The following is a 26,657-nucleotide window of genomic DNA, read 5'->3' on the forward strand; positions in this document are numbered from 1 at the left end:
GATTTAGTAGCTTTCTTGGACATACAGTCGATATTAGCATGTGCAAGAGATGCTCCCGCATCCAACGCTGTTACACAAATGTTCTCTGTCACCTCTTTGAACATTGGACATTGCACTCTTGTAGTGATATTTGTAGCACAGCCAGTTCCTTCTAGCTATCTTCAACAGATCTTTGCTGTAGACTCGGAATTAGAGCTGAAACGATTCATTTATTAGTTTATTGACAGAAAAGGAATCTATTTTGATAATCCATTAATCAGTTTTATTTGTTTTATGTTATAGTTAACTGCATATTTTGGGGGGTTTTGTTGCAAGCAGTTTGCAGGTGTCACCTTATGCTTTAGGAAAATTGTGGTTGTCACTATTTTATAGATAAAATCATGAATCAAGGAAATAATTGGCAAATTAATCCAGTGTTTCTCAACCTTTTCAAGTCGCGACCCCCCCTTTTGTTAACTTTTGTTTAATTTGAACAGCTAGCTAGTACCTAGGCGTTGTCCAATGTGCTCCAGGCACTGTGGATTTTTTTATGTGTTTTGTGACTTTTTCTCTCCCCCTGATCTGCAGGAAATCCCCCGTCAGACACTCATGTGCACGCCCACTTTGACTCTCACAAACACTCAATAAAATCTATTCTGAGGCAAATTATATCACCCACACAGGCGATGTAATGTAAAAAACATTCCACAATCTAAAATGTGTTGTTTTATTTTTAATATGTTATTTTATTTATTTCTCCACAACCATTTGGCGACCCCCAGAAATGCTCTCGCGACTCCCTTTGGATGTCCCGACCCCAGGTTAAGAGCCACTGGATAAATCTATAATGAAAATAATCATTAGTTAGAGCCCTTATCTGAATTGACTCTCTTAGAGTTGACTCTGTTGGTGACATGGAAATCATGACGCCCAATATTCCCCTTCATAGAAGTCACTATCCTAGATCCATGCTTACACTGAATGTGCTATGAATTAGCTGAATTAACAAACCACAGTTAAGGAGAAAATAATTTGTGGTAATTAAAAGTCTTAAAAGACTTGCTCTAGCAACTGTACATTTTAGTCAGTATATAAATATATGGCTTCCACAGGATGTATACTTTGTCGTAAGAAGATAGGGAGTGATGGTAAGCGATGATCCTATCATCTATAATGACCTCAGCATGTCGCTCCTGCCAGCGACCAACGCACCACGTCCCCCACGCACATACTGTCAGTGACACTGGCAATCTGGCCAAATGTCAAAGAGCTTACTTGACCTTGTGTGCCCAAAAAGAAATCCTGTAGCTTGGCAGCTGTACAATTCTTGCACCAGCTGTTTTAATCCAGATTTTCAGGTGTGTGTGTGTGTGTGTGTTTGTTTGTTTGTATGTGCGTGTGTGTTGGCTATTTATTTTTCTTGTTGTGGTGACAAACAACTGATCATATCATCAAATGTGGGGACTCACTTCCCCCCAACAATGTCTACACAAGAATAGTAGTTTGACTATAAGCATCATCTTGTGGCTGCATCCAGTAGATCTCTACCTCTCACTGTCTCCTCTCAGATCTACATTAGTAGTAATGACAACATCCTCACACCGCAGACAGAAGGCACATTAGTATAAAATGAAAGACAAATGGAAAAGTGGTGGCAGGTTAAGTCATACATGCACCTTCTACTGAATGGTTATTCTGCATTCAGGCCACACACACTTGAATTGTGTGAAATGACATATGCATTCAAGGCACGGAGAGGAGCAATATGAGGGACAAGGGATGAATGAATAGGATTTTTGGTGCAGCAGACATGATGTGTCCTGTGCTACAATATGGAATATAAGGAGAAGTCGGCATCAGCAGGTCACTGTGCTGCTGCCGCATGAATAACAAAACGAGAGTGTGAGGGAGGCACAGAGAAATAAGGGGGGGGGAAATGGAGAGGTAGGTAAAGGAAGAAGAAAGACTAGATGGAAGGAGGGAAGACTAAAGGAAGTAAGGAAGAAAATATGAAGCGAGGAAGTAAAGCAAGAGGTAAGGATGAAGAGAAAGAAAAGCAGGAAGAAAGGTAGTATAGACTAATGCAGAAAAGGAAATAAGAGAGAAAGGAAATATAGACAGGAGCAGGGAAGGAAAGAGGGAGTAAGGAAGAACATACAGAATCAGGGAAGGAAGGAGGCAGGGAGAAAGGAGGGGAACTAAGGAAGAATAGATAACCAAGGAAGGAAAAAAGGGGGTAAGGAAGAATATATATAGAAGTGGGTAAGGAAAGATGGAAGAAGGGAAGAACATGCGGAAGCGGGGAAGGTAGTAAGGAATAATATATGGAAGCAGGGAAGGAAAGAAGGAAGTAAAGAAGAATATAAAGCAAGGAAGGAAGGAAGAAAGAATATACTGATGCAGGGAAGGAAAGAATAGATGTAAACAGGGCGGGAAAGAAGGACGTAAGGAAGAAGGACTGAAAGAAAAAGAGGAAAACAAGGAAGTGAGTGAGCTGTACACATTGATGTCATGAACTCATGAACACTCATGCTCACCCTTTGCTCCCCTACTGGGCCACTGAGCTACACAAGTCATCCAACGTGATCACTTACATGTACACACACACCAACCTACACACACACACACACACATCCACTCCGCCATGTTAACTCTCTGGCTTTGCTCCAATGCCCAATGTTTTGCAAAGCTGCTCACTTTGGCTGCCGAAGACACTTAGACACAGCGGGGTGCATTCGGTAATGAAGTTAAGTGTGAAGGCAATGTCCTAATTTGAAAGTATAATCAGCTGCCCGTGTTTATTGTTGACTCTTATTCACCCTTGTTCCTAATATGATAATACTCCAGTAGTGCAGAGAATACAGGGCGCTGCACTGCAGCCTATTTATCACACTGTTGTTTTTCCAAGTTCGACATTTTCGGTGAAGATATTCAGTTTTGTTTTTTTTATCTCCACTAGCGGAGGGCCATGCGGACGGCTCCACAGAAGCTGAGGAATCGCACCAACACAAACCAGGCTAATGTGGTCCAGAGCAGCCCCAGAACCCGGGTCAACCGCTACATCGGCCGTCTGATCGAGGCCCGCCAGACCGAGTCGGACACGGCGGATCTCAACTTCCTCACACTCATGTATAAGTGCTCTGAGCGCGAGCAGAGGGTGAGGGACTTTAGACACTGCAGACACACACTACACCTGTACATGAATGAATTTTGTTACTTACTCTTATCTGTTCTCATAGTACCACCAGGTTCCTGATGAGTACTTCACCAGCGCGGTGGTCCTCTCTCTGATCCTAGCTGCCTTGTTTGGCCTTGTCTATCTTCTCATCATACCACAGTATGTACAACAGATTCTGCTGTTGTCCCTTCTTCTTCTCTCTAGTGCTTTTTCTCTCAGGTCTTTGTCTTTATTAACTAACCCCTAACCCCTTCTTCTTCTTCTCTCCTCTTTTTCCCACTCAGGGGCACAGTGGTACTTGTCCTTCTCGTCTTCTGCATCTGTTTCCTAGTAGCTTGTATCATGTACCTGCATATCACTAAAGTACAGGTAAATACACCTGCTTTCTTATCCCTCTTGTCTTCCTTTCCTCGTTCACTTTTTTTTTACTCACACATTAACATTTTTGCTGACTAAAGAGAAATATGTAAATGTATTTCATAAAGCCATGTAATAACGATTCAGTATTCATTGGCTTCCAGATTACTTTCTAAGCCTCTGTGCTGTATTTAAATGCAGATGGCTAGTCTTTTAATTTCAACTTTTGTTGAGGTTGATAGTCGTCCTCAAAGCTCCTGACCTCATCAGTTTGAACGTTTTTTACAGGTTCATGTTCTCCCTCTCTTTCTCTCTCTGTTCTTACTCACATTACTTACCTCATGCTACTCCAATCAGATGATTTAAAGTCCTTTTCCCATGTATTATTCTTACAGCTACTAACACACATTGTCCCATTGTAGCCTTGCCATATATTAAAGGGGACATATCATGAAAAACTGACTTTTTCAGTGCTTGTGCACAAACATCTGGAGTGCCTACCAACCCACAAACTGTAAAACAAGAGTCAGTTTTTTGTAGGCTGTCTAGATCAGAAAACATGTGATTCAACAAGCCATTCAGATTTGGCTCCCCTTCCTATGTCTCATTAGAATACATCAGCCCAGTCGCACAAAAAGGCATGTGAATGACCCAAAAACGTGCATGCAAATGTGTGTAATAAGAACACCGTTATTGATTTTGACGTGTCATTTATACGCCATGTAGTCTGTACTGACTGCAATGTAAATGCATCTGCAGGAATATGCTCCGCTCATAGCTAGTGACGTAGAATAAAAAGTGAGAAAGACCGTTTCTGGCAGGAGGGTGGGAGGGTGGGAGGGGAGGTGGATGAGTCCAGCAAACACACGACTTTCCACCAGGAGACCAGTGTTTTGTTTTGTAAGTTAGTGACGTTTGTGACGTGTTTTCCGTACTTATGTTACGTTGTTTCCGTACATATTTTACTTAGTTTACGTACTTATTTTAAGGCCAAACATGACGTTTTTCCTAAACCTAAGTGAGTGGTTAAAGAGACAGGCGCTAAAACGGAGCATTTCAGACAGGAGGTGAATATAGGTATATTCAGACAGACAGTATGTAAACATGTTCTAGTAGAAACCCCAAATACAAGTATGAACCTGAAAATGAGCATGATATGTCCCCTTCACATATATAGAATCATATATGTACAATATAAATATGTTTTTTTTTTATTTATATTAAATGTTCATCGTGGGTGTCCGTCTCCTTCTTCTAACTATTCTTTGTTTTTTTCTCTCAGTGTTTTCCAGGGTGCCTGACCATTCAGATTCGCACTGCTCTCTGTATTCTCATAGTGCTCTTAATCTACGCTGTGGCCCAGGCCTGCGTGGTAAGTGGGAAAGGCAACATTAAAAATGTAATCCACCAAAAATGTATCAGTTTTGCTTCAGATGATGGTACAGTAAATTAGCAAACCAAAAAAGCTAAAAAAATCCTATCATCTTTATGCATATGTATTTTCTTGTTTGCCTCTGTCAGGTGGGCTGTATGCCCTGGTTGTGGGGTAGTGCCAACACCAACAGCTCCATCGTCATCATTGATTTGGACAGCGGCGCCAACCACACCATGGCGGAGCTGCCTTGCGACGGCGCCCGTTACGCCTTTCTGTCCTGTGTGGTGGGCACACTCACCCTGGCACTTTTCCTGCGGGTCTCCTGGCTGCCAAAGATGGTGCTAATGCTCCTTCTGGGGGTGCTGTATGTCACCGTGTTGGAGCTCAGTGGCTTTCGGAAGTCTGCGGGGTGAGAGGTTCACGGCACAACATGACCACAGACACACCAGACGCACATAAATCATGCAAAAACACTGCTTGTTTTGTCATTTCCTGAAGATACACGAGGCAACGATTGGCTGTTTTTTTTGTGTTTAATCTGGAGAAGGGGCAGATAACCAGGAGTTTGGAAGAACATTTATGTGCTGGGATGTATATGTGTGTGTGGAGGAGTCTTTGCTTGTCTGCAGCCCACACACACTCTTTCATTTTCCACCCTTTGAAGCAGCACATGTGCTCATTAGTTCCAAATCAGAAACCTGAAAGGACAATGTGGGCTGGATGATGGGAGCGTGTTAGCTGTCTCAACCCAGTACCGAGGGGCCCCGGCCAATTTTATTGGAGCTCAGATCAGAAATATGCGCCTGAAAAGTGATTACGTTGAATTTGTGAAGGTTATTAAGATAAAGATCTCTTTTGAAAAGCTCATTTTGTTTAGATGCAGTTGTGTTTCAGTAAGTAATATAATATTGTATGGTCCAACATTTCATTTATATGTTTTCTTTAATTTAATATTTTATTTTGATGTAAAAAAAATAAATATTTATTTAATAAAACTTAACTCACGATTTCTCCAGACACTGTGGGGGGTCCATTCAACCCTCATATGTAGTTTTCTGTGTGGTCCAGTCCAGCGCTGACTTGTAATGTGTGTTGGTCTCTTCCACAGTGGGGGGTCCCTCCACATCCGGGGTTACGAGCCCATCCTGTCTCTGTTGCTCTTCGTCAGTGCCCTGGCCCTCCACTCCAGGCAGCTGGACCTCAAACTACGCTTGGACTTCCTATGGGCTGTGCAGGTCAGGAAGTGTGTGTATCAGTGTGTCCAGAGTGGATGTTGAGAGGCTTACATCTCATTACTATGATATATGTTTTAATCAGTGGTGGAAGACATATTAAGACGTTTTACTTAAGTAAAAGTAGCAATACTACAGTGTAAAAATACTTTGTTACAAATAAAAGTCCTGCATTCAAAGTCATACTTAAGTTAAAGAACAAGCATCAAAATATTCTTAAAGTGTCAAAATTAAAAGTACTCATTATGCAGAATGGCCTATTTTGGCATAATATATATTATATTATTGAATTATAACTAGTGATGCATACATTCGTCACTTAAATGTTGCAGCTGGTGAATGCGGAGCTAAGTTTAAGTACTTTATATACTGCTGGGTTACTTAACCTGTGATAATATGTCATAAAGTATTAGTTTATTTATATTTATTTTATTTTATACTAATAATGAACATGCAAAGTAATTAGTTACTAAAGCTGTCAAATAAATGTAGTGGAGTAAAAAGTACAATATTTGGTTAAGTAGAAGTGTAAAGTTACACAAAATGTAAATACTCAAGTAAAGTACAAGTACCTCATAATTGTACTTAAGTACAGTACTTGAGTAAATGTACTTAGTTACACTGCACCACTGGTTTTAATTAGTGCTGTCAATCGATTAAAATAGTTAATTAATCACACATTTTTATCTGTTCAAAATGTACCTTAAAGGGAGATTTGTCAAGTATTTAATACTCTTATCAACATGGGAGTGGGCAAATAAGCTTGCTTTATGCAAATGTATGTACAGTATATATTTATTACTGGAAATCGATTAACAACACAAAAAAATTACAAATATTGTCCAGAAACCATCACAGGTACTGCAATTCGCATAACAAATATGCTTAAATCATAACATGGCAAACTCAAGCCCAACAGGCAACAACAGCTGTCAATTCAATTTCAATTCAATTTCAATTCAATTCAATTCAATTTATTTTTATATAGCGTCAAATCATAACAGAAGTTATCTCAAGACGCTTTATATATAGAGCAGTTCTTAGACCGTACGCCATAGTTTAGAGGCCCATCAAGATCCCCCAAGCGCACTGTGGCCAGGAAAAACTCCCTGTTTAGTGGGAAGAAACCTGGAGCAGGACCGGGCTCTGGGTGGTAGGCCATCTACCGAGACCGGTTGGGGAGAGAGAGAGAGAGAGAGAGAGAGAGAAGAAGTCAGTGTGTTGACTTGACTATGACTTGCCCCAAACTGCATGTGATTATCATAAAGTGGGCATGCCTGTAAAGGGGAGACTCGTGGGTACCCATAGAACCCATTTTCATTCACATATCTTGAGGTCAGAGGTCAAGGGACCCCTTTGAAAATGGCCATGACAGTTTTTCCTCGCCAAAATTTTGTGTTACTTTGGAGCGTTATTGAACCTCCTTCGTGACGAGCTAGTATGACAAGCTGAAGTACTTTATATACTGCTGGGTAACTTAACCTGTGATAATACATCATAATGTATTAGTTGATTTTTTTTTTTATATTTTCTATTAATAATCTGAGTGGAGTAAAAGTATAAAGTAACATAAACTGTAAATACTCAAGTAAAGTACAAGTACCTCATAATTCTACTTAAGTACAGTACTTGAGTAAATGTACTTAGTTACATTCCACCACTGGTTTTAATAGAAGTGTGCTGTGGAAATGCTGCCATTTCAACTTTGAAATATGTAAACCATTGTGGTCTGTATGGAGGATTTGTATTTATAGGCTGCCATCTGTCTGTACTTTGGCAAAAACGAGGGTAAGAAGCTTGTTTTCATTTGGTGCCAAGCGTGTAAAAAAAACACTATTTTGCATAGTGGGATTGCAAAAGCTGAATTTTAAGCCATCTAATCATTTAACTAGCAGCATTAGTCATGTAATGTACCTAAATATGACTCATACAGTCCATGTTGTAAGGTCTTTTACTGACCCCATGTGGTGAAAACATGGAACAAGCAACAATCCTCATGGCTGTATATTTTTGTGTGTTTGCTACCTTTGCTGTCAGGCGGAAGAGGATAGAGACGGCATGGAGAAGGTCAAGCTGGACAACAGGAGGATCCTCTTCAACCTTCTTCCCGCACACGTGGCTCAACACTTCCTATTGTCCAACCCCAGGAACATGGTGAGCCTCGCTAATAGACAGGCAGACAGACAAACAGACAAACAGGTAGATAAACAGACAAACAAAACATGAATCAGAAGACTTCACAGGATGTTATTTTATACTGCTATACTGTATTCTTTTTTTTATGCATCAGGATTTATACTACCAGTCCTACGCACAAGTCGGCGTCCTGTTTGCCTCGATCCCGAACTTCAACGATTTCTACATCGAGCTTGACGGCAACAACATGGGAGTGGAGTGCCTGCGACTACTGAACGAGATCATCGCCGACTTTGATGAGGTGGGATGCCGATTTTTTGTTCCTCGACATTGGACATCTGGGAGATTTGTGTTGCATTGTGTGTTTATTTGAACGTATGTGTTGCAGCTCATGGATAAGGAGTGCTACAAAGACATAGAAAAGATCAAAACCATTGGCAGCACATACATGGCAGCTGTGGGCCTCGTCCCAACCATCGGTACCAAGGTGCCATGTCATTTTTTCGCTTGCACAAGTATAAATGGATGTAGTACATTATAATGAAGACAATATGAGGGATCATTTCATGCATCGATACTAACTGCTTCTGTGTACTTCTCCACTTTAGGCCAAAAAATCTGTTTACGACCATCTGAGCACAATAGCAGACTACGCCATCGAGATGTTTGACGTTTTGGATGAAATCAACTATCAGTCGTACAATGAGTTTGTGTTGAGAGTGGGTACGTCCAACCTTGTATTAAACTCTTAACACAATCATGGTGTGACTATGAGAAATCTCAGTTGGACAGTATTTTGTATTTGTTTACCGTGTTCTTGTGTTTGTGCAGGTATCAATGTGGGTCCAGTGGTTGCGGGGGTGATCGGGGCGCGGCGACCTCAGTATGACATCTGGGGGAACACAGTCAATGTGGCCAGCAGGATGGACAGCACCGGAGTACCGGGGAAGATACAGGTATCCAACGCACCTTAGATTACAATATTTAAAGGGACTGTTTATAACTTCTTACACGTATAAATCCCCCGGGTCGATTTCCCATGTGCGCTCGCATATGAGCGCTTGCGTGTGGCCGGAGTCTCTGCTGTACTCTGCTCCTCTGGCTGCACTCAGCTTGCTCCACCTCACGTGCATGCGCGCACACTACACACTGCAGAAGAGTTAGTTTAGCTCTGAGAATATCTAGTGAATGTACAGTGGACGTTTGTGCAGAAATAAATGCTGCAGCTCCTCCAGACCAACAGAGGTTTTCCGTGCCTTGTGAAGTGACGGGGCTCCGCAGCGAGAAACGTTATTGTCTCCAACCGCGGCCGGAGGGAGACACCAGCACCTGGTTGGAGACGATAACGTTTCTCTTCCTGCTTCAGACCCGGAGGCTAAAGCAGGAAAAGCCAACACTAGGATCAGCAGTGATTCATGGAGAGATCTTTGTCTGGTCAGCTAACATTACTGCCAAGCAGCTGAAATATAGAGTGATATTGTGGTTTTATCTGACGTGTGTCGCCTCACTGTTTTGAGCGATGCTCTTTCATGTCTATTTAGAGCGCGCAAGCGCGAACCCGACGCTGGCTTTCGTTGACTTAACGGCCACAGGTGTCGCTGTCAACAAGCATTTCTGAATCTTAAAAACAGTCCCTTAATTATAAGAAAAGTTTGGTTTACACACAATGCTTATAGGGTAAACTGGATATAAAAAAAAAAAATTACAGTTGTAAAGGTGAAATTTATATAAAAACACAAAACTAATAAAAAAACATATATATGTCTAAGTAGACCAACATGAATCAGGAGCCCAAGTTTGATGTATTTGATGCAATAAAACATGTGTTTTTACACAATGAGATTTTGGATTTTGGATATTACGATATCCAAAATCAAGTCTCCTATCACGATATCAATATAATATCAATATATCGCCCAGCCCCAAAATAAATATACACATTATGTTTTATTTTGATATTAGATTGAACTTTGTTGAACCCCAAGAGAGAACTGAGTGTTTTCCTACAGTAGTTTATGTTTGTTTCCTTGTTTTTATAATACTAGGTTACCGAAGAGGTCTATCGCCTGCTGAACACCAACTATGACCTGGTGTGCCGCGGCAAAGTCAGCGTCAAGGGCAAAGGTGAGATGCTGACCTACTTCCTGGAGGGCAAGGTCCAGGGCGTGGGCACCGTTGTCACTTCTTCGGTTATGCGTTCGGCCAGCCTGGCGCGCCGGATCCACTCCTGTGGCAAGACGAGCGTCCCGGCCAACCTGGGCGGGACCAACTTCGGCAGCGTCTCCTCCGGCGCCAGCCTGACCGCTCACGCCAGCATGGGCAGCAACATTCAGATGAACACCGCCAACTGCAGCAACAGCCAAGCGCCATGCCTGCCCTCGTCCTGCGTGCCCGCGGTGGGCGAGGAGGACGAGGAGGACTTAGAGGTGACGCAGATTCAGATTGAAGCCGGTGTTGCAGAAGTAGCAGTGTAGGAAGAGAGACAAGACTACAAAGTTCACTGAAAAAAGGAAAAGAAAAGCCTGGTTGGATGCCTGGAGAAGACAGGGCTGTCCAGGTGTTTCCTATAAATCCTGAGCTACTGGCACAACCCAGAATACGCTCATTCAGGATATGAACTTCGGGAGAAATGACGTGGTGATGCAGACAATCATACTCACTTAGGGATTTTTAACTGCTCTTGGAAGACAAACATGGAGTGAAGAAAGATACCCGGAACTTCAAATCCTCTTTTTAACATCTCTATACCAGATGATTAGATTTGTGGTGTTCCTGGGTTCCCTCAGATCCAGGTATAACGTGCATCTTTGTTTTCTATGTAGCACATATTCCACGTATAAGGGATATGTGCATTGATATCCAGAAAAAAGACTGATCATGCTATTGCTTTTGCACTGTCTTTCCGATTATGCCAAGGATACATTGCATTATTTACAGTGTAAAATGGTGTTGTTTCTTTTTTTGGTGTGTGTAAGCATGCATGTGTGTACTTGTGAGTGGGTGTATGCATGTGTGGTTAATTCTGAATTGTAACGAAACAGCACAAAATACTTTTTTTATACTCAGAGCTCACTGGATGAAATAGGCTTTTTTTGAGACATATTTACAGTTAATAGTGCATGACTTTTTAAGAGTTGACACAGCCATAGTAACGGTACTCCTGTTGAAAGAAAACCAAAGTATTGAGCTTTCCATAGATCTTTAGTTTTACTGGTTATATTGCCTCAACATACAAGATACAAGAGAAAAGGTTGCAGTAGGTTGAACATATTTGGCATATGGGGCTTTTACAAACGTCATCAACAGACTTATAAAAGTGTCTTTTTGAGGGAATAAGGTTTCCTGAATATCTGATGTTATTTGCCCTGATTCACAATAGTTTAAAGGGATAGTTTGGGTGTTTTGAAGTGGGTTGTAGTTATCCATAGTCAATGTATTACCTACAGTAGATGATGTTTGGCGCGCCCCCAGCTTGGAGAAGCTGACAGTAGTTACCGCACAAAAGCAAAGCAACAGGACGGGGCCAGCAAAACATATTTTAGACACCTAATAAGTATGCCCACCAAAAAAAAATCAACATCAGTTTAAGTAAATGGTAAATGGACTTGCATTTATACAGTATAGCACCTTTCTAGTCTTCCGACCATTCCAAGCGCTTGCTACTTGTCAGCATTCACCCATTCACACACACACACTCACATACTGATGGCAGAGGCTGCCATGCAAGATGCCAACCGGCCCATCAGGATCTAATCTAAATACTCATTCACACACCGATGGCACTGCCTTCTGGAGCAATTTGAGGTTAAGTATCTTGCAATTCGACACTTCCACATGTGGACTGGAGGAGCCGGGGATCAAACCACCAACCTTCCGATTGGTGGACGACCCGCTCCATCTCCGAACCACAGCCACCCCAGTGTACGCTATATTTACCGTCAGACAGCCCTTTCCAATGGGGAACTGAAGCCGTTGTATCCATCTATGGTCTCGCCAAAGCCACCAGACTCCATTGAAAAAAACTGCAATTTTACCTTGAAGAACACAGAAATTGCTTGCCTCGATCGGTTAGTTCGTTTGTGCTATTGTGTAACTTTGAATTTGTGCTAATGTGTAACTTCGGTGAATCCGAACTTAACAAAATCACTCAATACCACAAACAAACTAACCAATCGAGGCAGCGGTAGACCAGCAACTCCCGTGTTTTGCAAGGTAAAATTACAGTTTTTTTCAATGGAGTCTGGTTGCTCTTGCAAGAGCATAGACAATGGCTTCACATAGACTATAGCTTTCTCACAGCAGGGTAAACCGGTGAAAATATTTTAAATATAGCGAACATTTAAACTGATATCGATTTTTTTTAGGTGGCTAAAATACGTTTTGCTGCCGGCCTCGTCCACAGCAGTACATTGTTTTGCTTCCGTGTGGTAACTCTGTCTGTTTCTCTGAACCGTCATTTACTGTAGGTAATACACTGACTGACTGACTGACTATGGATAAGTACACTTAAAGACACCCAAACTATCCCTTTAATATAATGTGGCGTGTGTTAAGTCTACACACAGACAGTGGTGACTTGGACACTGAGTAAAGTTCAATGAAAGGAACAGAGGAAAAGTGTGTCGAGTTGGACGTGTGCTGCTATGGAAACAAGTTATTGCCAAAACTGGAGCGGCCACAAAGTACGATCAACATCCCAGGACCAATAACACCCCTATACTGTATATGGTGCAAACATATATGTAGATATCCAGGAAGAGAGCACATACATTTGCTTAAGCACATACAATAAGCACACGACCTCTACAAATGCATGACCTAGTCCTTTAGCCTTTCAAACGCTCCATGTACATTGACACATTTTCTCAGAAACTTTGGTGCAGTGTCTGGCTACCGTCGTCTTTCAGGCATACATTACTCCAGCTTTTTTCGCTATATTTAAGCTACATTTTGAGTTTTCCTCAACAAAAAAAAAAGCTTTAGCATGTCTCTCAGATACAGTCTCAGAAATGCGAGGCACTACAGATATCTTTGTAGCCTATATCTTTATCAGCGTCGAACTTTCACTTGATCTGCAAAAGTGTAAATACATCATGTTTCAAGTTTTTGCCTTACTCAATAAGCTTACAGTGATTGCAACCTGCCTTTTTAGATATATTCACTTTGATATGCAGATCATACTTTTTGTAAATAGCCAAAAAGCTGTAAACTATGTTGTATCTTGTACAGTGTAAAGTTGGGTTATTGAATATTTTGTAATAAAGACAATATTGGTGTATAAAATATCAAATGAGTATGACTATGAATGTCAAAAGATGTACAAAATGTTGGCTAAAACAAGTATGGGATTATGGTTGAGGGTGTGAATGAAGATCTTTTTGTTGATTTTTAGGATGAGCCATATGAGGATTCAATCTAAAACACAATATTTGCACTTTGTCCCCCAGACCTCAAATGCAGCATGCGGCACAGCACACGATCAAATATAACTTTTTAGAGGGCCGTTTTCCCTGTTAGTTCCACTCTATAAAATTTAATTTCTCACACCTTCGTTTATGGCTTTTAAAATAACAACTTTCACTCTACGCAGCAAAATATGGCAGACAATGACAGGTTTATTATGCCAAGTTGTGGACTTCCACAACCCGCAGCCAGATGAATGTCACCTTTTCCCAAACACTGAGCAGGGGCCAAAAGTGTTTTCCTAGCGTTGAATTTATCTCAGGTTCACTCAGTGTAACAGTTGAGTCAACAAACGCCTGGCTTGCTCAACCATTTTCAGTACAGTACAGAGTTGGGATTATTTTGCTTTGGAAAGAAAAGAAAACAAATTCTGAGTAGTGATTCATAATTTGCGCTAAAATGTAATATTGCTGTATCCCGGAGGAGTTCCTACTTGACAGAAAATAGCTATAAAGTGCAGATGTTGTTGTCAACCTCATGGGACACATTCCCGGACTCCAAGTTGGAGTTGACATTATGAAGCAATGAAGGGAAATCAAGGTGAATGACGGTTCACAAATAACACTCCCCCTCGTGTCATCAGGGCTAAAGTGGGTCAACATGAGTAAATGAGGTTGTGGAGTGTCAACAATTGAATTTTGACCCAATTAAATATTCACTTCACTATTCACTTATTAGCGGAAAGATGTTTTCTTGTAAACAAACAAAAGCTTATGCTTATATTAAGTGTTTTAGTTTAGTTTTTATTTTGTTTCACACTGTCAATTTTTTTCTAATCGCAATTAATCGCATGATTGTCCATAGTGAATCACAAATTAATCACACCTTTTTTTATCTGTTCAAAATATACCTTAAAGGGAGATTTATCAAGTATTTAATACTCTTATCAACATGGGAGTGGGCAAATATGCTTGCTTTATGAAAATGTATGTATATATTTATTATTGTAAATCAATTAACAATACAAAACAATGACAAATATTGTCCAGAAACCCTCACAGGTACTGCATTTAGTATAAACAAATATGCTGAAATCATAACATGGCAAACTGCAGCCCAACAGGCAACAACAGCTGTCAGTGTGTCAGTGTGCTGACTTGACTATGACTTGCCCCAAACTGCATGTGATTATCATAAAGTGGGCATGTCTGTAAAGGGGAGACTCGTGGGTACCCATAGAATCCATTTTCATTCACATATCTTGAGGTCAGAGGTCAAGGGACCCCTTTGAAAATGGCCATGACAGTTTTTCCTCGCCAAAATTTTGCGTACATATGGAGCATTATTTAGTGACAAGCTATTATGACTCCTTTGGTTTCCTATTTTCATATGCCAGTATCTTCACCTATCTTCATCTTTGACAGCTCTAATGATAATACAAAACAAAAACACAAAGATCCTAACCAACAAAATCTGCTTTTAAGTAGGTATTTATTACATATATAACAAACTGATTTTATTTGATAGAACCTTGGGCTCGCGTGTCAATAAGGACATCCACTCCCCCCTGCCCTCTGTCTGTAATTAAGCTCCCACACCTGATTCCAATAATCAACTAACTAATGAGAAGCTGAAACTTCAGGATCAGAACAGCTCAGTCATCCTGCTACATGGAACTTCAGCAGCAAAATGTAAGTCTTTTACCTTCATAAATTAAATCGTAAATTCATCCTTAAATGGGCCTTTTGTGTTAATTCTGCTCTGTATTTTAAAAATAACATGTTGAATGTTAATGGGGGGAGCAGAAGATTCATCTGGAGCCCATACGAGAAGAGTCAGAGAGGGAAGATGAAAAGGAAGGGAGTGAAACAGGAGAAGGAGAGGAGGAGGAGGAGGAGGATGTGGAGACAAAGGAGGTAATGGCAGAAGACAAGAGCGAAGAAGATGAAGATGATGATGCTCCACTGAGGGTTCTGAGGCCTCGTCGACTGTCTCGGTCCTTCAGCCGAGAGAGTTTTCCTCAAATCCAATCTAACCACAATCATCAGGAGGAAACGGCGAATTTCGGCAAGACAGATTGGAGCTCACATTCGGTGGATTTAAATGATGGAGCTACTCCACCTCGGCAGACAAGGTTAGGATACAAGAAGATGTCCACTAGCGGTGAGCTGAGAATAAAGGTGAATATTTTTTGGCACCATTTACATTCAGATTAAATATTAAGATGTGATAAAGAGATGACGCTCTATTGTTTTAAGGTCTCCAAGGTTCAAATGAAAGCACCTAAACCGTCAGTGCAGAAGAAGAAAAACAGTAAAATGGACAAGATGTCTCTGCCTGTGAGTGTTCATTTTAAGTAAAGATGTTTTAACTTTTTAAAAAATACATATTATAATGTTGTTTTTTCACCAATGTCCTCAAAAAATTTTCCAAGGAGAAGCCATTTCCTGAGTGGCTGGTGGACCTGATGGTCAACATCGAAGAGGCAACGAATCACCAACTGGTGGTTGAGTAATGCTCCTCATGGGCCTCATAAGGTGAAACATGTAGGGCACGTCAGCAGTGACCTTGTTGGTGAAAACTGAATGTAGGACACGCTCGTCACAGCTAGAATGTCATGTTACGGGTTGGAACTGCCAGAGAGTAAAGTCCATGTGCCAGTCATCTTTTCTTTTTTGTCATCAGTAAATAAACAAAAAGTAGCTAAGGTACAATAATATGATGTACTGACAAGTGTTGGCCGCATGATGAGAAACATGTGTTCTGTTAGTGTCAATATAATGATTTTGTTGTAGTTTTCTGAGTATTCAATAAATATTTTTTTTTTTCCTGCTGTCTTTTTTCATTTTAAGTTTTGGTATGTGTGTCTCTCGTTAGAAATAATATAAATAGAAATTGGGAAAACATATACAACACAGACTTGATATCTGTCTTATGATATAAAATGACAAGTAAAAGCAAAGAAGAAGAGAGACCAAAGGTGTTTCTATATTCACATCTTTATTTAAAGGAACAGTGTGCAACATTTTGGGGGATCTATTAGCAGAAATGGAATATAATATTAATAAGTATGTTTTTCTTTAGAGTATAATCACCTGATGATACGAATCGTTATGTTTTTGTTAGCTTAGAATGAGCCGTTTATATCTTCATACAGAGTGAATCCTCTTCATGGAGCTGGCCGCCATGTTTCTACAGTAGCCCAGAACGGACAAACCAAACACTGGCTCTAGAGAGGACCATTCGCATATTTGCATTGTCACTTTTTCACTTTGGCCGCCATAGTTCTCCTACACGGTTGGCACACGGGAGAAGTTTGTTTGCAATCTGCAACCTCACCACTAGATATCACCGAATCATACACACTGCACCTTTAAGTAAAAGGAATACCAAAAAATATGTAAAAAAAATAAAAAATACTCCAGTTAAACATCCAGCATTAAAATGTTTACTTAAGAGAAAACACTTTAGTAAAAGCAAAATGTCCAAGTATCAAAAGTAAAGATATTATGCAGACAAATGCCCCCTGTGAGTACAGTATATTGTATTACTTTATTATTTGTATTGATGCATTTACAGTATTTTAATGTATTAATTGGACAAAGGGTGGTAATTCTAACTCCTTTATATACTGTTGGGTATTTAACCTTCAGTATATACCTATAACTTATATATTTTTTAAAAAGGTGTATTTTTATGAGCTCATTGGTTTTGTGTGTACAATGTTATTCTGCTAAGTAAGTAGAAGTCAAATAAATGTAATGTGTTAAAAAGTGCAGTATAAAGTAGCACAACATGGAAGTAGTGAAGTTAATTCCTAAATATTTCATTGTTTATGTTATTTAAATCCAAAAACTCTAAATGACTGTGCATGAACGGGTCGCAGCTCAATATTCATCTCCATCATCTCATCTACATAGACATGCTGGAGTTTATTATGGGAACTTATGCTGTAATAATAAAAAATAATACTGGTCTTTTAAAGCGTTATTACAGTGCATGGAGAATATTTTTGTAGTTCAGCACTACACCTTTTGAGTTAGTGGGTAGTGTTACATATCAGTTCTCTGTTTAAAAACACAAATGACAAAATTAAAAGGTCATATAGAGTACACAGCATGAGTGGTGTTGGTGTGTGTATATATTGCACGTAGAGTAAGTCGACGTATCTGGCATTTGCCACACTATGACAAATACTACACCAACGGAACAACAGTAACTACCATTGTCTTTCTTCAGACAAACATGTTGTGATTCTAGCAGAGCGATCCATAATGTTAGGGTTACGCAATGCTAAAGGGGAATGATCTTGTTTATCTGTCTGCCTGATAACAGGAACCTTCACCAAAGAGACTAAAGGGACAAATAGGGTTTTAGTGTGAAAACGGTGTCAAAGCACAATTTGTCAGCAACAACAACAGGGTTTTTATAACCACCAGTCATTATCTCATAGCCTAGACCTCCTTGTGGATGTTATCCATTACTACTTTCTTTAAACAGCAGTTGATTGTTTTCATAACCTCAAAAAGTAAAACACAAAGATCAGTAATTTGCTCGTCCAAAAACAGGGTTGTTTTGATGTACAATCACTTTATGTTCCAAAAGTCAATATTGACATGAGACCTCGTGAACGAGGATCTACGCACGTCGAGCAGGGTCATCCACCGTTTCAAGCGGCTTTGTCAAAGCTATTTTATTCCTGCGGCCGGCACGTCAATCATTAACGCCTCTGGAGGCCAGATGTCCATATAAATACTGCTGGTTCGGAGAAATAGCTTTAGAAGGAAAAGTACAGTCACACTGAGCAGTTTGCAGAGGCTGAAAAAGAAGAGCGTATTTATCTGAAGATGTCTGGATTACATGAGAAGCTGACGTTGGTGGCAGCAGTGACTCTGGCCGTCTTGACCTCGGCGAAGTCATCCCCAGTGGTGGGACCGGAGCCCATCCGCTGTGCCGTCTGTACGCAAGAGAAACTCAACGGCTGTCCCGCCGTCCCGGCGGACTGCAGGCAGGTGCTGAGGGAGCCTGGATGTGGCTGCTGCATGGCCTGCGCTCTGGAGAGAGGAGCGTCCTGTGGGGTTCACACGGCACACTGTGAGGAGGGTCTCCGCTGCACTCCCAGGCCCGGCGAGGCCAGGCCACTCCATGCTCTGACCAGAGGACAGGGGGTCTGCACTGAGGAACTGGGCCAAGGTAGTCTCAAAAGTTTCATGGTTCTCTCTTTTTCATGTGTCAGTATTTGCTACTTTTGAGATCTTAAAATGTCACAATGTGACCTCAAAGCAACATTAAAAAACTAACATTTCTGAAACTTATTTTCTACAGAGGAAACAATCCCTGACCACGGCTCCCTGCACTACCTGTTGGGCCTCAACCTTCCCTTGGACCCCGAGGACACTACTGAGGGCCAAGAGAGCATCAAGGCCAAGTTCAACTCCATCCGCAACAAACTGGCACAACAGGTGAGCAAAAAAAAAACATCAACCCGACTCATAGTGAAGATGATTCAGTAGTCTGTCTTCATTCCACTAGAGGGAGCACTTGGTTTTGAGGAGCTGTAGATTGTTAAGAGAGATAATTGGGATTCATATCACTTTTTTTATGCAGTGAATATATGGTGCATTTGTGGTTCTGACTGTTGTCTTTCTTTTACAGCACACACAGGGTCCCTGTCACATTGAACTGAATGCAGCGCTGGACATGATATCCAGCTCTCAGCAGAGCCTTGGAGAGAGGTTCACAACTTTCTACCTCCCCAACTGCGACAAGCACGGCTTCTACCAGGCCAAGCAGGTGAGAATGAAAACAACACAAACTCCACCTGCTAAAAGAGATTCATCCTAAAGCTATGAACTCCGCCTGTTAAAAGAGATTCATCCTTAAAGCTATGGATGAGTTATTCATGCGGTTTCCCCCATCTCTGTTTCTCTCTCTCAGTGTGAGTCATCTCTGGTTGGACCGCCCGCTCGCTGCTGGTGTGTTTCTTCCTGGAACGGGAAGAAGCTCCCGGGATCTAGCGACCTGTTAGGTGACTCAGAGTGTCATCAAGAAGTCACTCACTGAAGGATGGATGGACTCACTCACATACACACATAGACACAATCAAACATGACTCATTAAGTGTAAATCTACTTGATGAACTGACTTCCTTTCCTAAAAAACACAACTCATTCACACAAAAATGTATTCCAGAAGGGGGAAATTTCCTCTCGTTTTATTTACATGATGTATGTATCAAGACTTATTTATTCTTACTAGCATTAACCATTTGTCATTTTTAGATTTTTTATATGTTTGCCCATTTTTTTTCCCGATTGTAAATAGGGCAACACTGTATACATTTGTGTTTCTGACTAAATAACTCCATTGCTCACAACCACAGGGTCCACAGCTCTGCCAAGCCCATTTCAGAGTCTTCAGGATCAGTTTTTTTTTCTAATTCATTCAGAACTGGAGCTGTGCACGGCACGAAACAACACAGCCGCTCATTCATCCAACGTGTTGACATTGTCTGAATGTATCTCCATTGGCGTTTCCTCAATGGGTATTGGGGGAAATACTTAAAGTGCCGCAAGTATGTGCACGGTGGCCAAAGCACAAACATATCAGGGCTCATCCAAGCCAGCGTGAGGTTTGGGATGGGTCCTTCTGCATTTGTCTACCTCTACTGGTCTCTGCAGGTCCACAGGTTTAGCAGAGAATCTCTGAGGGCTCTTGTCAGCTACACCTTTAGGGACTTTTATTTGTCTTTTTTTCGACCTATTCTATAGCAAGTATTTATTATGATTCACTCATGTGTTTCTGCTTTTGTCTGCATGTGCAGTGGACCAAAAGTGTTTGTAAATTTGCCAGGGAGGCTGCTATTTTGTTGAACCAATGTACAGTATATATTCTTGTAATTCTGTTGATGTGCATCCAATTAAAATGGTATTTCATCACAACGGAGTCATGTTTTAATGTGCTTTTTTTTAACTGCCCAAAAAAAGTCTCAATGTAAAAATGAAAATGCAGTGCCTGGATACTTTTATACTGCCTTTATTAAGTAAAAATAGACCTCTGAGGGTTGCATTGTACATGCAAACAGCGTATTTACTTAAAGGCAAGTGATGAAGATGATCACTGGCTACACAGAGATCGGAGATAACAGTTTCTGGCCTTTATCCCAAAGAATTCAGCTTATGCAATGTGACAACAAAACAGTAAGAACCACAGTACAGATTAAAGGAAAAGTCCCTCTTGTTGTGGCTTCAGATCCAGCATTAAAAAAAAATAACTTTATACGCACTGTAGTGTTTGAGCTGCACAGTCCAGTCCGACTCCCTGAGGAGCAACTGGAAAATATGGAATTCATAGTAAGGCACTGCATGCTTACTCTGAAGATATTCATATATACATATGGTTGTCTTAACCACACACAATGTCTTTATAACAAATCATTATGATTACACATCACAAGCATGTACACGATGCCACTTATTGTGCGTAAATGAAGAGCACTCTCATCAATGTTTGTGACAAATGTCTGTGTTTTATAATCGGAATAACGCTTCTGAGATCAATTCTTCTTCTCAGAAGATGTCCCACAGACAAAAAAAGCTTATGAAGAATCCATCCATCGCAGAAAAGTATCTGTGAAAACAGGCTTGTTTTTCCTCCTGGTACTCCTTCCTCTGTTCCCCTCTGCTCTGCCTCAGAAAAAAAGGTCCCACAGGCAACAGATAGAAATAGCAAACATCCATTTATCGGCCGAGCCATCTCTTGACCTCTCTCCCAATATCCTCAGTGTCTCCATTTGTTTACAATTCTCCTTCTTGCTTCTCACTCCCCCACCCTCCCTCTCTCCGTCCCGCTCCGCTCCTATTGGCTCTCAGAGTTGTAGTACTGGGCGTCTCCTCGCTCCTTCCCATCAAAACCTGGCAGGGGCTGCCCGTATTTGTCCACACACCAACAGAAGCCTCGCTTTCTGCCTTTGGATGGACGGCACTGAAAGTGAAGGAAGGGACAAGGTGAAGGAAAGGGAGGAGAAATAAGGAGGGTGGAGGGGGGAGGGGGGGGGGTGTTGGAGCTAAATGTGTAAACACAGTTGAATATGCAGCATTATGAGAAGCCACTTTACTCAATGAAGTAGAACAGCGATAGTTAAGAGGCATTAATGGTCAGATTGTGCTGAGTCGACGCAGCCTTGGTTATCCAACGCGCTGTGGTATTTTGAGCCGCTTTTATGGTCTACCTCCTGTTACATACACATATAGAGACCTTTAAAGGTAAACAGAAACCTGGTAAAATATTTGCTTTAGTCCCGTTTGTGAACAACTGAGAACCGAGATCTATTTTCAGAAGCTGGTGGCCAGTACGAATCATCTGTTGCTGATTATACCCCACAGCTCCAAATTATGGGTACTACAAATGACTTACAGAGTCTGTGGAGCTACCCAAGGGCTGTTATTTTACTGCCAATTTTACTAAAGGTCAACCTCCGCTCTAGTAAAACATGCAGCCGTTCATTTCAAGGGGCTGAAGCAACTGTGTGCTGCTGCACAGAGCTGATCAGGATGGAAGATGTCCCTATTTAGTGAGAGGTTGATCTGAGCTGAAGTAGGACTCGCTTATCAGATCACTGTTGCACAGAAAGTATAGGGGGAGAAGATGTTATCCTCACTGCATTTTGTGTACAAAATATGTACGATAAGGGGTTTTAAATTTAAGTACAGATATTTAAATTTTATGCACAGTTTACTGAAAAAGTGCATCTGCTTCCAACGTTAAATCTGTCCTGTTTTTGTCCCTCTACAAAGACATTTACTGTTATTAAGGGCAGTAATAAGAGACGTTTTCTGCTTAAAATCATGCAAACGTCCAAATTAAACTGACCAACATTGAAATGCCTGCCCCTCCTTCAGCCCCTCAGGGCTCAGCAGCGGTACACTAAGTCCACTCTACATAAACAAAGACAATGAGCCTGGCGTTGTGAGGCTGGTTATGAGATGATTGCGGGTCGAGGAGAACACTTCCATTAAGCAGGAGGGACCGCTGTGTTATAAGAAGAGCTGCCTCGGCGATGCAGCGGCGCAGGAGCCCTAAGTGCCTCCATATGAATGCGTCAGAACCGCTCATTTATTACAACCCGATCGTGGGTGAACCACGTGAGCGTGGGGACGGCTGCAGCTCTATTTCGGTGCACGCCTCTCAAAAGTCCAGCAATTATGGGGGGAGCGCGTCGGGTGCCGGCGGCCACCTTGACGTCTGTCTCCCTGGGAGGGTTCCCGTTAAACGGCCGTCGTCCCAGCCGTCAACCCCACTGGGGTTTGGCCCCTGTGGTTCCCGTCTCCAGAGCCAGTGGCTCGGGTCTACCTCACTGGTGTGGTGGTGCAATGATGAGGCTCTAATGACTACCAATGAATACAGGAGGACAGCTACACATCTGTAATTGGGCTGCAGGAGACCTAAAGCTTGAGTCACCAGACTTCAGCGTTGGATCTTTATTAATGCAGCATGTAAAAAAGGAAATGTGGGTTTCCTTTTTACAGCCTTTCAAAGTTGTAAACAAATTGTACGTATTTTATCAAGTAGATATTTAAAGGAACCGTGTGTAACATTTCAGGGGATCTATTAGCAGAAATGGAATATAATATTCCAAAATGAAGCTTCGAAGCATTGTCATGTATTCGATCTCCAAAATCTCCAAAGGAAGCGGGTTCTCTTCACGGAGTCCACCATGTTGCTCCGCCATGTTTCTACAGTAGCCCAGAACGGACAAACCAAACACTGGCTCTAGATAGGGTCTTTCGCGTCTTTACGTTACCTAAAGGCCATCGTAGTTCTCCGACACGCTTGTGAAACTGCATGAGCGGAGGGGTACTCGGTTGGTTGCAATCTGCAACCACACCACTAGATGCCACCGAATCCTACACACTGTACCTTTAAATAATGTGTAGCCTCTCATGAAATTGATGCATGAATCTATATTTTTTTAGCATACAGTCAATATGAAATGATGATGTGCTTTTTTACCTGCTTTTTCTTATAGAAGCCCTTTTTGTCACAGTTTGGTATGCGGAAACCTCTGGGGTTAAGAATGTCTGTGACCTTGAGGCCGCTGAGGATGCTCTCGATCTCTCTCCGACAGGGACCCTACAGATGAGGAACACATAAGCAGTTAGCAGCTGATGCCATTAGCACAAGCTAATATTTCATTTTACAGTGTGATTTTGACTTTTTTTTATGTTAACAAAGCTGACTCACGCTGCATCACACACTGCTCCGCCGTAATACCTAAACAATGGTCGCCGCAATATGAAAGAGGTGGCGAATGAGAAATCAATTCTTCTGGCCGACTTGTAGTGGCTTAGCAGTTTGCCAAAGCTGCTTAGAACTCTTACACTTCGCACAAAGGACGGGGGATAAAGTGAATTTTCGGAGAGCTCAAAGAGGGAGCCAAAAAGGCTTGTCCTCAAGTCCAAGTGCTCCAGTCACTAATCAAAGCAGCCAGTCAAAGCCCATTACTAGTGTGCGCTCACTTCTCTGGCCAAAGAGAAGATCAAAATAGCAGCAGGGCTTCCCAACAGGCACTCGCATAGGCCAATCCATCATTCGCTGGCTCCCAGTGCACCCGGCACGCGGACGCCTTGTGGCCAAACAACCGCCTGACCCAGGTCAGCCGCAGGGCCATCGTACCCGCTCGCTGCCATGCCATTCTACTGCGCCTGGTGCCTGCCAACCATCAGCACCGCCGCTACCCAAAACATTTCATCACCCGCAGGGGGGGAGAAAAACACCAAAACACAGAGGAAGAGGAGAAAAACATTCCTCCAGTGTGCTCTGAAGACAGGAAAAAAAAGTTTGGTTGTGGTACTTACATACTCGGGCTCCTGTTTGGTCTCTAGAGAGAAGTTTTGTTGGTCTGTGATGAGTGGTCCCGGGAGCTCCTCCATTTTAAAGCTCTGGGTTCTCTTCTGCTGCTCCCGTCTGAGGACCTCCGACTTGGCAGAGGGGAGAAAGGGGTGAGGAGGAGGTCTCGGGGGTCCCGCGGGTCTGTGGGTGATGTACTGTGAGGTCTGAAGGCCCGACCCGGTGGAATTCTTCTCCTCCTCCTGAGTCTCAATAATCTCTGTTAAAGAACAACATGTGTTTAATCACACAAAAAAAGAACATGATCTTCCATTTAAGGTAGTGTTTTTAATGGTAAGATGTATTGATTGAGATGGAGGTCAACTTGAGGGGTCAATATTTCCTGAGATGATATGCATCTTTTCAATTGGCAGGAAATTAACCGAATTATGCAAAATGACCACCACTTAATTTACAAATGTGTTTCTACCTTCCTTTAAGAATGCAAGCTATACCTCTAACCTGAGAGTTTAGTCTGATTAAGAGAGGTTTAGATCTTCACACCTTCCTCATAATGAGTTGCACCTCTCTCAAATTCTTACTAAGGCTCAAAAAATCTTTCTTTTTGTGCTTCAACCTGTCTCATCCTCCACCTTCTCTTTTGCAAGAACGAAGAGATGGTTTTCTACTCTCACTGTATGTCATGGAAGTGAGATTAACACTTGTAAACTGACCAAAAATGACATCAATTCTCTACTCATCTGCTTCTTATCTTCCTTTATGATTAAAAGCTTGTAGCTTGTGGCAACAAACACAAGTTTGTACAGTTATTTCACATTATATTATCAAAAAATCTTTCTTTTTGTGCTCCTTCAACCTGCCTCATCCTCTACCTTCTCTTTGCATGAATGAAGCGATGGTTTTCTACTCTCACTGTGTGCAACTACTCATCTGCTTCTTATCTTCCTTGCAAGCTATACCTCTAACATGAGAGTCAACATTTAGTCTGATTAAGAGATAGTTTAGATCTTCACACCTTCCTGATATTGAGTTGCACCTCTCTTTTGCACCGTCAAATTCTTACTAAGGCTTAAAAATCTTTCTTTTTGTGCTTCAACCTGCCTCCGCCTTCTCTTTGCATGAATGAAGAGGTGGTTTTCTACTCTCACTGTCTGTCATGGAAGTGAGATTAGCACTTGTAAACTGACCCAAAAATGACAAAAAACTATCTGTTTCTTATCTTCCTTTATGATTACAAGCTTGTAGATTCAATGGTTGGGCAACAAATACAAGTTTGTACAGTTATTTCACATTATATAATGCATATTAAACGATTTTTAAGACATTCTTAAAAATGTTACTAAAACCAAATGGAGACAAGTGAAGTTACATAAATTCTCTATAACTACTCATCTGCTTCTTATCTTCCTTTATGATTAAAAGCTTGCAGATTCAATGGGGTGGCAACAAATACAATAAGTTTGTACACTTATTTCACATTATAATGCACATTTTAAGACGTTCTTAAATGTCAATAAACCAAATGGAGACATGTGAAATGACGCACACAAACACTTACCTGGCAGTTCATTGACAGGAGGAGTCGGTCTGGCTGTGAGTCTTCTGTTAGTCGCGTTTGCACAGACCCCCCGTCCCTCCAGCAGAGCCTGCAGAGGTCTGGTCTCTCCGGGCTGATGCTGACAGCTCAGTCCGGAGCCACATCTCCCGGAGTACACGCCGCACGGCTGGCCGAAGCTCAGCGCGCAGGTCATGCAGCATCCGCAGCCCGGCTCGCGGACCTTCTCGGCGCAGTCTTTGGGCAAAGGTTTGCACAGGAGACGCGCTCCGACGTCACACGGATCGCATCTGATAACAGGTCCGATCGCACCTGACCTCCTGACCGTGAACGATGCCAGAACAACAAAAGTCATGCAAAGTGCGCGAAAACAGGGATCCATTGTGTTGCGTCTGAGTGAGGGGGGATCAGATGGTGTCAAAGTGAGGAAGCAGTCTGTCAGATCCTCACTGTGGTGGTGGTGACTTTTTCCCTTCTCATTCACATAAAGCCACCGGACAAAACATCTCAATATATATAGACCCCAGTGACTGTAGTCACACCCCCCGAATAGCTTGTGGTCTACTGATGAATTGCCTCGGCTCCGTTATACCA

General features: G+C 41.8%; 4 protein-coding genes across 8 annotated transcripts in view; 3 read left to right on the plus strand and 1 right to left on the minus strand.

Moving 5' to 3' along the window:
* LOC119498273 (adenylate cyclase type 1-like) overlaps positions 1 to 11,830 on the plus strand; it is a 50,716-nt gene extending 38,886 nt beyond the window's left edge. For 2 of the 3 annotated variants that reach the window (XM_037786965.1, XM_037786968.1), the window contains exons 9-20: positions 2,939 to 3,136; positions 3,219 to 3,316; positions 3,442 to 3,526; positions 4,797 to 4,886; positions 5,036 to 5,298; positions 5,998 to 6,124; positions 8,159 to 8,320; positions 8,412 to 8,558; positions 8,646 to 8,744; positions 8,866 to 8,980; positions 9,089 to 9,213; positions 10,303 to 11,830. In XM_037786965.1, coding sequence (XP_037642893.1) covers positions 2,939 to 3,136; positions 3,219 to 3,316; positions 3,442 to 3,526; positions 4,797 to 4,886; positions 5,036 to 5,298; positions 5,998 to 6,124; positions 8,159 to 8,320; positions 8,412 to 8,558; positions 8,646 to 8,744; positions 8,866 to 8,980; positions 9,089 to 9,213; positions 10,303 to 10,731 — 1,938 coding nt within the window. In that variant the 3' untranslated portion in view covers positions 10,732 to 11,830. The remainder of the gene's footprint in view (positions 1 to 2,938; positions 3,137 to 3,218; positions 3,317 to 3,441; positions 3,527 to 4,796; positions 4,887 to 5,035; positions 5,299 to 5,997; positions 6,125 to 8,158; positions 8,321 to 8,411; positions 8,559 to 8,645; positions 8,745 to 8,865; positions 8,981 to 9,088; positions 9,214 to 10,302) is intronic. The other variant, XM_037786966.1, reaches the window with a different exon arrangement.
* A 3,361-nt stretch (positions 11,831 to 15,191) lies between these two features.
* On the plus strand, positions 15,192 to 16,488 carry LOC119498277 (rRNA-processing protein EBP2-like). Of its 2 annotated transcripts, none has more exons than XM_037786974.1 (4): positions 15,192 to 15,351; positions 15,466 to 15,840; positions 15,919 to 15,999; positions 16,095 to 16,488. In XM_037786974.1, exons 1-4 carry the CDS (start codon positions 15,331 to 15,333, stop codon positions 16,173 to 16,175), a joined length of 558 nt encoding a protein of 185 aa, XP_037642902.1. In that variant the 5' UTR covers positions 15,192 to 15,330; the 3' UTR covers positions 16,176 to 16,488. The 2 variants fall into 2 exon arrangements, with proteins under 2 accessions (XP_037642902.1, XP_037642903.1); XM_037786975.1 differs by having other exon boundaries at positions 16,098 to 16,488.
* A 1,941-nt stretch (positions 16,489 to 18,429) lies between these two features.
* LOC119498276 (insulin-like growth factor-binding protein 1) lies at positions 18,430 to 20,598 on the plus strand. Its single transcript, XM_037786973.1, has 4 exons — positions 18,430 to 18,853; positions 18,986 to 19,122; positions 19,316 to 19,453; positions 19,598 to 20,598. Exons 1-4 carry the CDS (start codon positions 18,508 to 18,510, stop codon positions 19,721 to 19,723), a joined length of 747 nt encoding a protein of 248 aa, XP_037642901.1. The 5' UTR covers positions 18,430 to 18,507; the 3' UTR covers positions 19,724 to 20,598.
* LOC119498275 (insulin-like growth factor-binding protein 3) lies at positions 20,368 to 26,529 on the minus strand. 2 transcript variants are annotated; one of them, XM_037786972.1, is made up of 4 exons: positions 26,067 to 26,529; positions 24,517 to 24,767; positions 23,672 to 23,791; positions 20,368 to 21,643 (listed from the first exon to the last, which is right to left on the minus strand). In XM_037786972.1, exons 1-4 carry the CDS (start codon positions 26,443 to 26,445, stop codon positions 21,518 to 21,520), a joined length of 876 nt encoding a protein of 291 aa, XP_037642900.1. In that variant the 5' UTR covers positions 26,446 to 26,529; the 3' UTR covers positions 20,368 to 21,517. The 2 variants fall into 2 exon arrangements, with proteins under 2 accessions (XP_037642900.1, XP_037642899.1); XM_037786971.1 differs by having other exon boundaries at positions 24,517 to 24,770.
* Between the last annotated feature and the right edge of the window lie 128 nt (positions 26,530 to 26,657).

The sequence above is a fragment of the Sebastes umbrosus genome, chromosome 12, assembly GCF_015220745.1.
Source record: "Sebastes umbrosus isolate fSebUmb1 chromosome 12, fSebUmb1.pri, whole genome shotgun sequence".
NCBI lineage: Eukaryota > Metazoa > Chordata > Actinopteri > Perciformes > Sebastidae > Sebastes > Sebastes umbrosus.